This window comes from Caretta caretta, chromosome 2 (genome assembly GCF_965140235.1).
Source record: "Caretta caretta isolate rCarCar2 chromosome 2, rCarCar1.hap1, whole genome shotgun sequence".
In the NCBI taxonomy this organism is placed as follows: Eukaryota; Metazoa; Chordata; order Testudines; family Cheloniidae; genus Caretta; species Caretta caretta.
Window position 1 is genome coordinate 192,705,228 of NC_134207.1, and position 13,724 is coordinate 192,718,951.

Genomic DNA, 13,724 nt, shown 5'->3' on the forward strand with positions numbered 1-13,724 from the left:
ACTGCTACGCCGCTAACATCGTTGCTGTATAGAACATGGGGTCAGCCAGGAGTGAAACTGGGGAACCTCTCATTTTCGGGAATAAATAACGACGTTTTTAAAGAGCAGTAATACTGTGGGATGAAAGTAGCTCTGGCCCCGCCCAGAGAGCAGACCGTGTGTCTGAACCCAATCAGCACAGCATCCCTGCAGGAGTTGAGCACGTTCTTCTGCTCCTTTATAAAGCTGCATAATAAATTGGTCCTGGGCTAACCCAGCTCTACTTACCTCTTTCAACTTCACATTCAGGCGATGATGCCCCACTGCATTCACTTCGAGGGCCTAGAACAGGAAACATCATCCCAAATTCGGACAGGGAGACAGGACTGGGCAGGTCCAGGCTTCCAGGTCGCGTTGCTGGAGGAAACTGAGTGGGCATCTCATAGGGACTTGTAGGACCAGAACTGAAACTGGACACTGACTGGGCCTCAGAATCTTCTTCAGACACAAAGCTGCTGCAGTTGTCATCCTCAAACACTTCAGAAGCCACTGTAATGTTTGGGGGGGAATTCCAGTTAGCCTTCCCATTTCCACAAAGCAGCTTGTTCACCAGCAGGATGTACATTGCTATCTTAAGGGCTGCACTTACACGTAGAGTTTAACTATTTCTCTGCAGTATATTAACATTGCATCTCATTAGCAGGCCTTGGGTGAGGGGAGAAAGATTCCCATTTCTTGAGAAGCTTTTGGGAGAAACAAGCTAACATGATGTACCATCCAATACTGTAGCGACAACTCCTCCTCCTCCTCACTGTGTTGAGATAAAAAACAAGCCTATTTGTACTATGCCTCCCACTTGTATGTCTTGTCCACCTATTATAGTCTGTTGTAAGCCAGACAAAGCAGTTTGGGACAGTGACTCTCTCTGTAATAAGTGTACTGTACCCATCACAATGGGATACCTGACTGGAGCCTGTCAATATTTATCTGTAGTAATATTTTAAAGCCAGATGTGGCAGAAGGTGGGAGCTCAGCTACTGCATATTATCTTACTGCTTATGCAGCTAAAATCCAACAGGACTCACTAGAACAGCGGTTCTCAACCCGCAGCCCAATCAGCACACAGCTGCGGCCCATGTGACATCTTCAGGGCAATACAGGTAGTATTGGTTGCCCACAATGGTAAATACATTGGGAGCCACTGCACTAGAATCTGCCTCGGCCCAGGGATCACTAAGCAACACAAAATCTGTCTCCTCGCTCATTTTGTGTGCAAAATTACAATTAGCATTAACCATGTCAAGAGCAAAGGATAGAGTAAGCCACAGACTCCTCGTTGAGTGTGGGGGTGGGGGAAGAATAAATCAGTAATGTTCCATTTTGTGCATTGTAGGTGCAGTAGGTCTTGTTAAAGCTAAAGTTTCCAGTCTTTGGTCACTGCAGGATTAGGACCCATGTTGCCAAAGGCTTATGCACACATAAGAATAGCCATACTGGATCAGATCAAAGGTCCATCTAGCCCAGTATCCTGTCTTCTGACTGGCCAATGCCAGGTGTCCCAGAGGGAATGAACAGAACAGGTAATCACCAAGTGATCCATCCCCTGTCGCCCATTCTCAGCTTCTGGCAAACAGAGGTTAGGGACACCATCCCTGCCCATCCTGGCTAATGGCCATTGATGGACCTATCCTCTATGAATTTATTTAGTTATTTTTTGAACCCTATAGTCTTGGCCTTCACAACATCCTCTGGCAAGGAGTTCCACAGGTTGACTGTGCATTTTGTGAAAATAATACTTCCTTTTGTTTGTTTTAAACCTGCTGCCTATTAATTTCATTTGGTGACCCCTAGTTCTTGTGTTAGGAGGAGGAGTAAATAACACTTCCCTATCTACTTTCTCTACACCGGTCATGATTTTATAGTCCTCAATCATATCCCCCTTAGTCATCTCTTTTCCAAGCTGTCCCAGACACAAGTAGTCCCATTGCGATTAAAGGGGTCACTCATGTGCATAAGCCTTGGCAGGACTGATGCCTCTGACAGAACCATGCAGGGCTGAACAAGCCACACAACACGGAATTTATAATGACCGGAAGTTATCTTCAGTTACACTTCCTTGCAGTTCTTGCTATTGAAAGCAAAGTTCACTCAGAACCCAGTTAAAAGAACACAAAGCACAATAACAGTGTTAACAAGGAAAAAATTCAAAGAAAAAATTCAAGGCGTCTTTTCTATTTTCTTATAAACCTCTGGCTCTTGCTCATTATTTATAAACATAAAGGGTACAAAAAAGAAACACCCACCAGCTTTGTTGTTTCAAGGATCTCCAGCCTCCATGTACTAGATGTTACAGAACTGACCTAAGAATACTTCAGCAGATGATAGATGGATAATTACAGCAGCCACCTCCTGATATTTTTAAACATTAAGTCCAAGACTGCACAGCAGAGTTCCGTCTCCTCCAGACATAAAACTGGTATGTAACTGGTTCTTCCCACTCCCCATGTTTTATCAATACATGTGGGGCAGTGCCAGATAATTTTGCAGGGGATGAGCAACAGTGGCTACACAAAGTCGTTCCTATTTGCAGAAATGATCTGCTTCGTAAGTAGCACTAATCTGCTAGTCTAGGACAAATACAACTAAAGAAAATTACAGTTCATATTTAATTACCAAAGACAAGCTGTACCAAGTAAGAAACTGAACAGTATCTACTATTGCCAACAAAGATCAGTGTATGCTGCTTACAAGTTTCACCTAAGCCCAGACGACAGAATTTTGTTCTATATTCAAGAAATAAACAGTCTTGGGTAGAAAGGTATCACCCATTATGATGGGCAATAAATTAAATTTTCTGGGTGTAATGTTCTTATTGGACTGGCAGGTCTTTAATCCACAGTCAGGCCCTGATTCTGAATTCTCTCTCTCCAGTGAGAGTCAGGAGTAACTCCACTGAAGTGGAACTATTTGGTCCAGGGTAGACTGATTTAAATCAAAGCAATTTAAATCGCTGATTTTAAATCACCAAGCAGAAAACCCGAATTTAAATCTTGTTTTGCATTTGTTCTTCATAGTGGTCTTTCTAAAGAAAAGCTGATACTCATTAGTTAAAACATGTTGATTTGCAACTAAATATAGCCTTTATGCTAAATTTGGTACTTAGTCTATCCTCCTGGTGAGCAAAATGTCTATGCACATTTAGATATGCAATTATATAGCTTAATATACATTTATTCAGAGTTATCAGCTACGGAATAAGTGCATCATTCACCATTTTAGTGTGTTAGAAAGTAAAGTATTAATTTTCTTTCCTTGTGATTTGTGTCAATGTCTATCTGGATGGAAACTGGAATTCAATGTATAAAACAGCATTTTAATTGTTTATGTTAGTTAATTTTATTTGTGTACTGGATACATAAGAAGTTTATTAAAACATTATTTGCATTTAAAATTGATGTATTAAACAAAGGCAGTATGATCTGTAGTCAGAGAACTGAAGTGATGGTTGCTGTTCACCATGTCCTTCAAGATTTTAGAATTAGTAGATCTCATTCTTTCACACCTACTTTTTATTCATAGTTTGGCAGAGGGAAACACGCTTTCCTGCTTTTTCAAATCCCAATTGGTTTCTGTACTAGTCACTGAACTGAACTAGTTGAATAAATTGAACTAAATAAAAAAAATATTCTCTGCACCTGCAGAAGGGACTACTGCACTGTCAAAAACTGGCTTAGCACTTCAACAAACTCTGGTTCCATGTGCTTAGCCAGTGGCTTCCACCAGTTCAGTTGTTTGATTTTCTTTAAAACTTGGCAGCAAACTGCATAATATTATTGTTTATATTTAATTTAAACGATTTTAACATATTATAAGTATAGGCCTTAACACAGATTGCCATACTTTCACATAAAAACAAAAAAATTTTAAAAATCTGACTTTTTAATTTAAATCGGGGGAAGGGTTTAATCATCAATATGTATTCACCATTATATAGTAATAAGATTGGTGTGAGATCAGAACCAGGCCCGATATATCCCTCTACACAGAATGAGTTGTGGAGTAGTTGTCCTAATGCATCTGATCTTGGGAAGTGTGGGCAGCAAATTGGACACTGCATGCATTTTTAGCTCCTTTACATCCCTGGCCACCAGAAGCGTGCACTCCATGAATGAGATGTAAGCATCAACTAACAGACAATGCAATATTGAAGAAAACTAAATCTAATAATGCCAAGGTGGTGGGTGATATGGCATATACCAGCTTGTATTTATATACAGGGAGGACAGACTGTCTAAAGAAACAAGCCCAGTAATACTTTTGGGAGACCTGCCTCAAAATTTCAAGAAGCCCTAATGGCTGGCTTATATCCATGAGGGCAGCGTATTAGAGCTGCAGGGAGGAGATGTGACTTGGTTATGTAGTTATGAACAAGTCCTGTGATCAGCAGCACTTTGACAGGGTTTTTTCCTCCAGACAAAAGCGGAGATACAGAAAGAAGGGAGCTGTGGGATTGGATTTACAGAAGAGATCATTTTTGGAGCAGAAAACTATAACTGGGGGCGACAGAAAAGGAAGCCTCTTTTCAGTCTCAAGCTATTTTAGTCTCTCCTCTTTAGCAGCTCATTCTTCCTAGTAGAGAGGGGCTTGAATCAGAAACCCAGATCCAAGGCTACACAGAACTTGGGGAATGTTCCAATCTTTGCAGCTCAATATCATCTCCACTAAACAGTGTGACTATCTGGGCCTGCTGCACAATCTTACTGCTGTTTGTCTCTCAAAGAAGATGCATCTCCAGACCTGACATGCAGCACACTGAGCTAATATGTTCCTATTTCTTTGCTTCCCTTATTCAAAGTACCAAATAAAAGGAAGTTCTTCTTCACACAGCACACAGTCAACCTGTGGAACTCCTGACCTGAAGAGGTTGTGAAGGCTAGGACTATAACAGGGTTTAAAAGAGAACTAGATAAATTCATGGAGGTTAAGTCCATTAATGGCTATTAGCCAGGATGGGTAAGGAATGGTGTCCCTAGCCTCTGTTTGTCAGAGGGTGAAGATGAATGGCAGGAGAGAGATCACTTGATCATTGCCTGTGAGGTTCGCTCCCTCTGGGGCACCTGGCATTGGCCACTGTCGGCAGACAGGATACTGGGCTGGATGGACCTTTGGTCTGACCCAGTATGGCTGTTCTTATGGCTGCACTATTCACATGGCAACATATCAAAGGAGCCCACATAATGAAAGCAGCTTGTGTAGACAAGGCCTAAAGACAAGAGTTGTACTGCTTTAACTATACCACAATAGTTTACTATATAGATGTACCAGTGATGTTAAAGCAGCACAGTGCCCCCCAGTATGGATGCATTGGTATCAGTAACCCAGAATACTGGCATAACTGCATCCAAAGAGGGGTTGTACTGGTATATTTCAGTAAAATAAATAAATAAATAAAAAATAAAAATACCACACCAACAGAAACAGTTCTGCACATCATTTTGTAATGGTATATCAGGCCCTAGAGTTACGGCATAAACGTTGTCAGTTGTGCCCCTTTATTTATATGCTTTGAAGTGTATTCATTCTGTTTCTTGCATGCATCACCGTGGTTTGCAACAGCTGTAATGCTAGGAGAAAATAGAGAGTTTCCATTCTTCTCCATTTCCCCTGAGAAGGGAATTCTCAAGTGCATGGTAAATTGTGGGGTTAACAGAAGGTGCAACTGAGTTAACTGAAGTTGTAAAGTATCTGACTAATCACCAGCTGATCAGGGGCGGGGAGTTATATCTCCATGTGGTGCCTTGGCACCAGCAATATTCAGAGCCCAGGGGCCCGGCCCCACCAATATTTGGGGTCGGGTGTCCCCCCAGCCCACTTGCCACCACCTCCCCCAGCTGTCCCCCAACCCCCACTTGCTGCCCCCACGCATCTCCCCAGCCCCGGAGCAGAGCATCCCTGGCTGCCTCTTCCGAGCAGCTCCATGCTGCCTCCCTGCAGCAACTGCTGCCGCAGGGTCCTAGTGCCCCCCATCTCCATTACCAGGGCAGACTAACTGAGCTTGCCCTTCCACCTCAGACCCTTCCCTTTTCCGGCGGGACCCTCCACCAGCACAGGGCTCCCACCCCGCCCCCAGTCACCGCTCCTGCCCCATGCTGGGCAAAGAGAAAGCCCCATCCCTCACCCCCAGTGAGGCTACAGTGAGGGGCAGCAGGAGGGGAGGAGGCGCTCGCAGCACCCTCAGGCACCCACCACGGGGGAGGCGAGATTCCTGGACCTGAGAGGGGCCCTAGGAGCACGTATGGTGACAGTGGGGGGGGTGAGTGTGCTGCTGGGGGGGGCGGGAAAGGTAGGCTCCTCCCCCAGAGCTCGCTGCTGCTGGCAGGGAAAGGGCTGGGGGGAGTCCTCCTCTCTGGCCCCTGTCCCAAAGCAGCCTGCCTGCACCCCAATCTCCTCTTCTCCAGCCCTGCCCCACCCCAGAGCCCACACCGTCAGCCAGAGCTTTCACCCCCCCACGCACACCCTCAACCCTAGCCCTGAGCCCCTCATATACCCCAAACACCTTATCCCCGTCCCAGCCAGAGCCCTCATCCCCCTGCACTCCAACCCCCTGCCTTAGCCCTGAGCCTCTCCAACACCACAACCCCCCAGCCCCAGACAGAGCCCTCATCCCCCACACTCCTACTCTCACCTGGAGCCCCTCCCACACCCCAAACCCCTCATTCCCAGCCCCAGACAGAGCCCTCACCCCCTACACCCCTACTCTCGCCCTGAGCCCCTTCCACACCCCACAGCTCTCACCCCACATCCCACAGCCCTTACCCCTGCACCCCCTCCCATCCCCAAACTCCCTCCCAGAACCTGCATCCTGCACCCCAATCCCCTGCCCCAGCCTAAGGCCTGCACCCCAGACCTCCTCCCCCACCCAAACTTCCTCCCAGAGCCTTGGGCAGGTGGGAGGCGGAGTTTGGGCAGGGGCAGGTTCTGGGCACCACCAAAAATTATACAAACCTGCCGCCCCTGCCAGCTGTAGAATACAAACAAGGTCCTTCATTTCAACCCTCCACTGCCACATACGACACTTACCCATGGGAATTTCTGAACACACAACTTTATACTTACTAGAGATGGAGTCTGACTCCAGTTTACATGCTGAAAGATCTTCCAACGAGGTGTTACTGCCTTCCGCACCCACACCACACCCCCGGGGTCCCATGGCAGAAGACCGTCTTCTCTCGTGGATCTCGTCTGAGATCATCTCCAGGTTTTTCAAGGCTGTTTTGTACTCTCCCTTGGCTAGGGCCAGCTTTGCCTGCAGGTCATCCACAGTCTTCTTGAATTGCTAAGGAGGAAGGCAGATGGGGTTTCTTTAAACTATTGCGGATTTCAAACAAATTCTCATTATATAAGGAGAGACAAGGGGGCTTCATTTCCCCAGCTAAGCAGGCAACACGGCCTAGTTGATAGAGAACTGGACTGGGATGCAGGCGACTTCTATTCCTGGCTTAGCCACTGCCTGCTGGGTGACCTTGGACAATTCATGTCACTGCTCTGTGCCTCAGTTCCTCATCTGTAAAATGGGCACAGTGGGGATCCTTTGTAAAGTGCTTTGAGATCTACCAATGAAAAGTGGTATATTAGAGCTAGGTATTAAATAATGAGTAGATACGTTAAAATGTAACTAATAATTTTGGTGCACAGATGATGAGAGGGGTTTTTTAGTTGAAAAGTACCCCAATTATGCAAAAAGCTAGGGAAGTTGTGAGGGGATACATGGGGAAAAAGCAAACAGTTGTGGTGTTCCAGTTTGAATGAACACTCCAGTGCATTGGAAAGGATTCTGTGTGTGTCACATAGCCAAGAACGGCGTATAAACCTCTATTAGCTGAGGACAGGGTGATCCATGTTAAGATGAAGAGCTAATGAAAGTGCTTAATAATAGACTATGTTTATTTTGACCATTTATTGACGTGAATGGACATGCACAACTAGCAGAAAACTACTTGGGACAGTTCTCCAGTTCCTGATTATCTAGACTGGGCTCTGGAGCAATTTGAGGCATTATTGCCACATGTTGGAATAAATGCCTAAATCTGAATGTGCCTGAGCAGAGCTATCGCATAGCCCCTCAGCAATTCACTAGCTGACAGCATGAATGCTAACAGTCCTTGCCTCTCCCCCTACAGGATCGGGGAATAGGAAAGGCTGAACTGCTCACTTGGCTCCAAACAGATGCAGGAAGTTTTCCGGGCAGAAACAAAACTAACCCATCACTTCCTGGTCATTAAAACTGCACACATGCGTTCAGACCCAGGTTGCAGCAAGCTTCAAAGCCTTGAATATTGTAGTGTGCAGCTTTAACTGCCCCCTTTTCCCCCCTTCAGGCACAATCCCCACTCCACAGCTAGGAGAGAAGACTGTTAAGGAGTACAACAAAAAGCAAACATGAAATAAATCTTGTTACAGGATGGGATATGACAGTATCAATTTATGAACTCCATTTTGTATTGTATGTTGAACACAAGACAACTTGTCTGAGAGCAACCTACTGTACTGCAGTTTCGACAACTGCCCGGTGGCATTTCAAAACCTGGGTAAAAATTACTAAGCTGTCACTTTAATTTTCAGGGGGTTCCTGCTCCTGCTCGCAGGCTAGAGGGCTCTGTAGAAAAGCATGCAATCGGTCTGTGAATAGACAGCCTAGAGGAGCGGTTGGCAAACTACGGCCCGCGGGACCATCCTACCCAACCCTTAAGCTCCCGGCCGGGGAAGCTCGCTCGCCCCCAGCCCCTCCCCTGCTTTTCCCCCTCCCCAGTAGTAGCTTGCGCCCGCCCACCTCCCAGGGTTTCCAATGAGCCTGTCCTGCCACTCCATGCAGCCTGGTAAGGGTAAGGGGACGGGGGGAGGGCAGGAGGTCCAGAGGGGCAGTCAGGGGACAGGGGGCAGTTGGACGGGGCGGAGGGTCAGGAGACAGGGAGCAGGGGGGATTGGATAGGGAGCGTTGGATCGGGGGTGACCATCACTCCACATAAGGACGATGTGCAGGAGAGAGGGGACAGCAGGGATTCTGCCCAGCCTGAACTGCTGACGAGCCACAGGCTTACGGGAAGGGTGAGCTCAGACTAGGGGAGGAAGCGCGCTCCAGTACTGCAAGAGTCAAGTCTCTACGGTTAACAAAAACTCCTTTACTGAGCCGGTGTCCCTTGCTTTCCTGTCACCCTGTCCCAGAAGGGGTTACATTCGGGCTCACTGCCTAGATGGAGCTCTGGGTGAGCATGTGTAAGTGATGAGGAGGCAAGGGAGTGGGCACCTCGGAGAGCTCAGATGCTGATTTCAGGGTTTAGAGGAGCTGGATGGGCCCCAAAGAAGGGCCCCAGATGAGGTCTGAGTCTGGGTCTGCTCAAGGGTCCCAGAGCTAGAAAACAGAGACTAGACTCTACCAGACTCAGTTGGCTTAGAAACACATGGGATCCAGTGGTCCATTTACAGACTGGTGCCTGCACAGCTGGTTGCTACGCCAGGTAGAAATATTGCTAATGTAGCTGTTTCCCTCCCCTGCGTGCCCCACAGGTACTCAGCAATCCCTCCACCGTCCTCCATTGCCTCCATGCACGCACATGACGCACTTCTGTCCTTACTACCATCAGTAGAAATAAACTGCTACTCTAGCCACAGATCACAGCTCCCAGGACACTTCCTGGAGAACAGTGAATACTGCCCACCTTTTTCTGTGAATATTCTACTTTTCCCAACCAATTCACTGTGTATGTGTTTGCCCCCTCTTTAGCTCATTATCCTAGCACAAATTTTAAGCCCGTATCTGAGCCCTGATAGAAAGCTTACTTAAGTGTGCTTTCTGCATATTTGCTACTGGAAACTTGATTGTAAGAACTCTCATCCGATCACGGAGGAGAAATAGTATTGTGTGACTTCAAACACTTAAACAACTTGAACTGTAAACCAGAGAGTAAATGAAATTCACACACTTCAGATTCTGCTGAAAGAGGCAAAATTGGTCAAGTTATTCGCTCAGTTCCAGCAATAAGCAGCAGGGCTCTAATGGGGTTTTGGGGCCCGCCTACTTCACAAGTGGAAACAGTCTTTTTTGGCCTTTTATTTTTAAAATAGGCTTAGTGTATTCCTCAGCATGAAGCGTTTGGAATGGAATGTACTTTGTACAGAAATGCAGAGTGATTATAGCAGCCCGTTGCATTGTATTTAAAATTTTTACTGCAAGCAGTCATTACTAGATCTGAATTAGATACATACCTCTAGCTGTACATAGTACTTCGCCTTCAGTTCAAAATAAGGCCTGTGGAAAAACAAAGAATAATTTGTTACAATTGCTGGGATAACACCAGGGGATTGGAGTATGAGAGAGGCTCTGGCCCAAAGCATTAAAGCAGTTATGTCTTATGCCAGCAATTTAATCCTCAGGGGTTGCCTATCTAAAATGTAAACATCTATGTTTGCACGCTGCAATTTTTTTTTAACAAGACCCCTGTTCTAAAAGTTATACTCTTGAACAATACAGATTACTTGAGCTGACAGAATACAAATCTTTTAGGCTTTGGTTCTGCTAAGTACTTAAGCACATGCCCAACTGTAAGCACAAATAGTCCCACTGTAGCAGTGTGCTTTCAAGTTAGGTAAATGCTTAAGCACCTTCTAGAATCAGGGTCTTAACCTTCTAAAAATGGGTAGAATGCCCCCCCTTTTAAAAAACACAATTCTTGGAGCATATACACAGATCTTTGGTGTGTGTTTTTTTAGAATGCTGGAAGTAAAATGCCGGTCTCTCTCCAGACTACAGGAAGGATTCAGATGAACATCTGCACATTTTTCCCTCCAGCTGCACGACACTCCAAGGTTTTGTCCTTGCTCAGTCACAAAACAGAAAGATTCTACACTTGAGCTGTTTCCTGCTTTATTTATATCATCAGATATCAAGTATACAAAAGGCACAGTTTAGAGCCAAGAATCCAAGTTCTATTCCAAAGCTTTGAAGACAGTCATCAATTTGATGCTACACGGGGCAATAATAAAATTATCTTATTCAACTGAGATAGACTTTTCAAGTACTTGCACATTTCAGGAGCTGTCCCAATCACGGCCAGGCAGTTGAACAGTCAGAGAAGTCCTCACATACAATGAAGACTTCAACCACTACCCTGTATTTCCATACTATGAGCTAGATTCTGACATGCCAAATACCACTGAGTGGCACCTCACTCTGCAAACAGTCCCACTGAAGTTTGTTGGGGAGCAACATGTTACTGAATATAAGGGTGCCAGAATCCAGCTTTCAAATACTAGACACATAGAGATTGTTAACCCTGACCCATAATCTGAGCTCATCTAATAAAACCTGACCTGCACATAACAGCCAAATTCTAGATTTGTCACCAATTCTTTGTTTAGCTGCATCGCACACTCTTTGGGTCCCGTACAGCCCACTGTGCACTACAGCTATCTGTAACTCAACAGCCCTTGCTCCATTACTGTAACACGTGAAACACGCATCTGTTTACTGCATTAACAAAAACATCTAGGGCTGCACCACAACTCTACACCCTCAGGTAAGTCACTACTCCACTGGTGGGCCCATTAAGGACTATTCATATGGCAGTAACTGCCCACCATTGGAAGGAGAGATTCACAATCTGGCTCTAAAAATTAAGAATTCATTATCCTCTTTCCATTTAGCCTCCCCACGTAACTTATCCTTACAAAAGGCGATTAACCTACTCTGAAATTCAAACACATTATATGGGATCTATACACAACTCTGGTTCAATGTGAAGGTTTCTCCTGAGGCCCTGGGTTCCACCCTAGTTTTAGGCTAAACCATGAAAGCCAGTCAAGTCCCACTGCCCTCTCTACTGCAGAGCATGGGAGCAGAGCAACAAAGCTTGGCTCCTGATCTCATTCCTTGCGGCATCTCACCATCTCTTAGCATGTGTGAGAAAATCAGTCCCTTATAATTAAGGCTGTGAGTTTGTCACGGAGGTCACGGACTCGTGACTTCCGCACTGGCTCAGGGGCAGCCCCTGCGCCAGGTGCACCGGCCGCTGCTGGGGCAGCCTCCCCCCTCCCCTCACCCCCCCATAAGCATTCCCAGCAAATGGGAACTGCGAAGCCAGCGCTCTGGGCGGAGGCAGTGCTCAGAGCTGCCTGGCCACACCTCCGCCTAGCAGCTGAGCAAGGGGGGTGTTGCCGCTTCTCGGGAGCCCCCAGGTAAGCGCCGCCCACAGCCCGCTTCACCCGGTCCCGTGCCCCAACCTCCTGCTGGGGGGAGGAGGGGAGGTGCAGAGCCAGGTAGGGAGCCTGCCAGCCAGCCCCACCAAGCCCCCCCGCCCCAGCAGGGGTCCCAGGCCATGCGCCGCCACCCGTCCAAGAAGCCAGGCCGCCCTCCCCCAGCACCCACAGGGCCCCCAGGCAGCGCTCCCCCCCCCATAAGTTTTATTCACTGATATTTTTAGTAAAAGTCATGGACCGGCCAGGGGCCATGAATTTTTGTTGACTGCTCATGACCTGTCCCTGACTTTTACTAAAAATACCCATGACTAAAACATAGCCTTACTTATAAGATTTTATATGTAGGGGGTTTTTTGGTGTTTACCATCTGAGCACTTTGAAGAGTCATTAGCGCAGCCTCAACATCCCTGAGATGCAGGAATTTTTGTTTCCATTTTTCAGATAAAGAATATTAATATGTTCTTGGGGAAGCAGTTTGTTTTTTACATCCCCTCTACCTGAACTCATGGGAAGAGACTAGACAATAGACTCCTATTCCCCATAAAAATTGGTGGGATTGTCTTCTGTTTACATTACGAAGCTCACATGAGAAAATGAAAAGTTTGATGTTCTGAAAAATTTTGCAGTGTTAACTAAAAGCCTTAAGAAAAGGAGGACTTGGGGCACCTTAGAGACTAACCAATTTATTTGAGCATAAGCTTTGGAACTCCTTTGTAAAGTGGCAAGGCATGTAGTATGGTCATTCCACTCACCACTGGCACAGAAAGCTCTGAAGTGAAGTGTTACAGGACACAGCATCCTTACACAGTTTGGGGCAGGAAGTGAGGAAGCTATATCCATTTGACACTGCAAGGTGAATCGAGGGTAGCAGAATGTACCCAAGGTAACAGCTGGTCAGGAGCCAGAATGAACACCCTTATTCTTATGAAAAGGTCCATAAGACCTGAATGGTAAGTTGTCAGGACCTTCGTTTTCTATCCCATTCAAATAAAGGCTCTTTTGGGAACTTAATGCCCCCACCAGCACTCTGATCTAGAGGAAAGAGTGCCATCTACTGAACTGCAGAATATTTATTTCAGCACCGATGGAGGTTTCCCATCCAATACTGGCACCCTGCTTATCTTATCTTATCACAGAAACGCACAGCACAAGGTGGAATGGCTGCAGGCTACACCGTGGCAACAACATGTGAGATAGAATTTCCTGGGAAAGCACTAATACTTCTATATGTATCAAGCAAAACAGTAACAGACATTGATAAAGTAATTTTTAGACTGAGGGATTAAACACTAAATAAATGATCATTGTTTAGTCAAGCTGCAGAAAATGGAAATTAATTATTAAAATTAAAAGTATTAGTTGCAGATTACCTAAAGCTTTTTCACAGACAGTGAGCAAGTATTACAAAAGGCAGCTTTTCTTGACAACCACCACATTTGCATAGACTTCTATGCAGCAGAGGAGAACCACACACCAAACACATTTTATCATTT

General features: G+C 45.9%; 1 protein-coding gene across 2 annotated transcripts in view; it reads right to left on the bottom strand.

The window, feature by feature from the left end:
• SH3BP5 (SH3 domain binding protein 5) overlaps positions 1-13,724 on the bottom strand; it is a 62,634-nt gene that overhangs the window by 2,358 nt on the left and 46,552 nt on the right. For both annotated transcript variants that reach the window (XM_048838743.2, XM_048838744.2), the window contains exons 6-8: positions 10,243-10,285; positions 7,096-7,315; positions 268-528 (exon numbers count right to left, since the gene is read on the bottom strand). In XM_048838743.2, the coding sequence (XP_048694700.2) occupies positions 268-528; positions 7,096-7,315; positions 10,243-10,285 (524 nt within the window). The remainder of the gene's footprint in view (positions 1-267; positions 529-7,095; positions 7,316-10,242; positions 10,286-13,724) is intronic.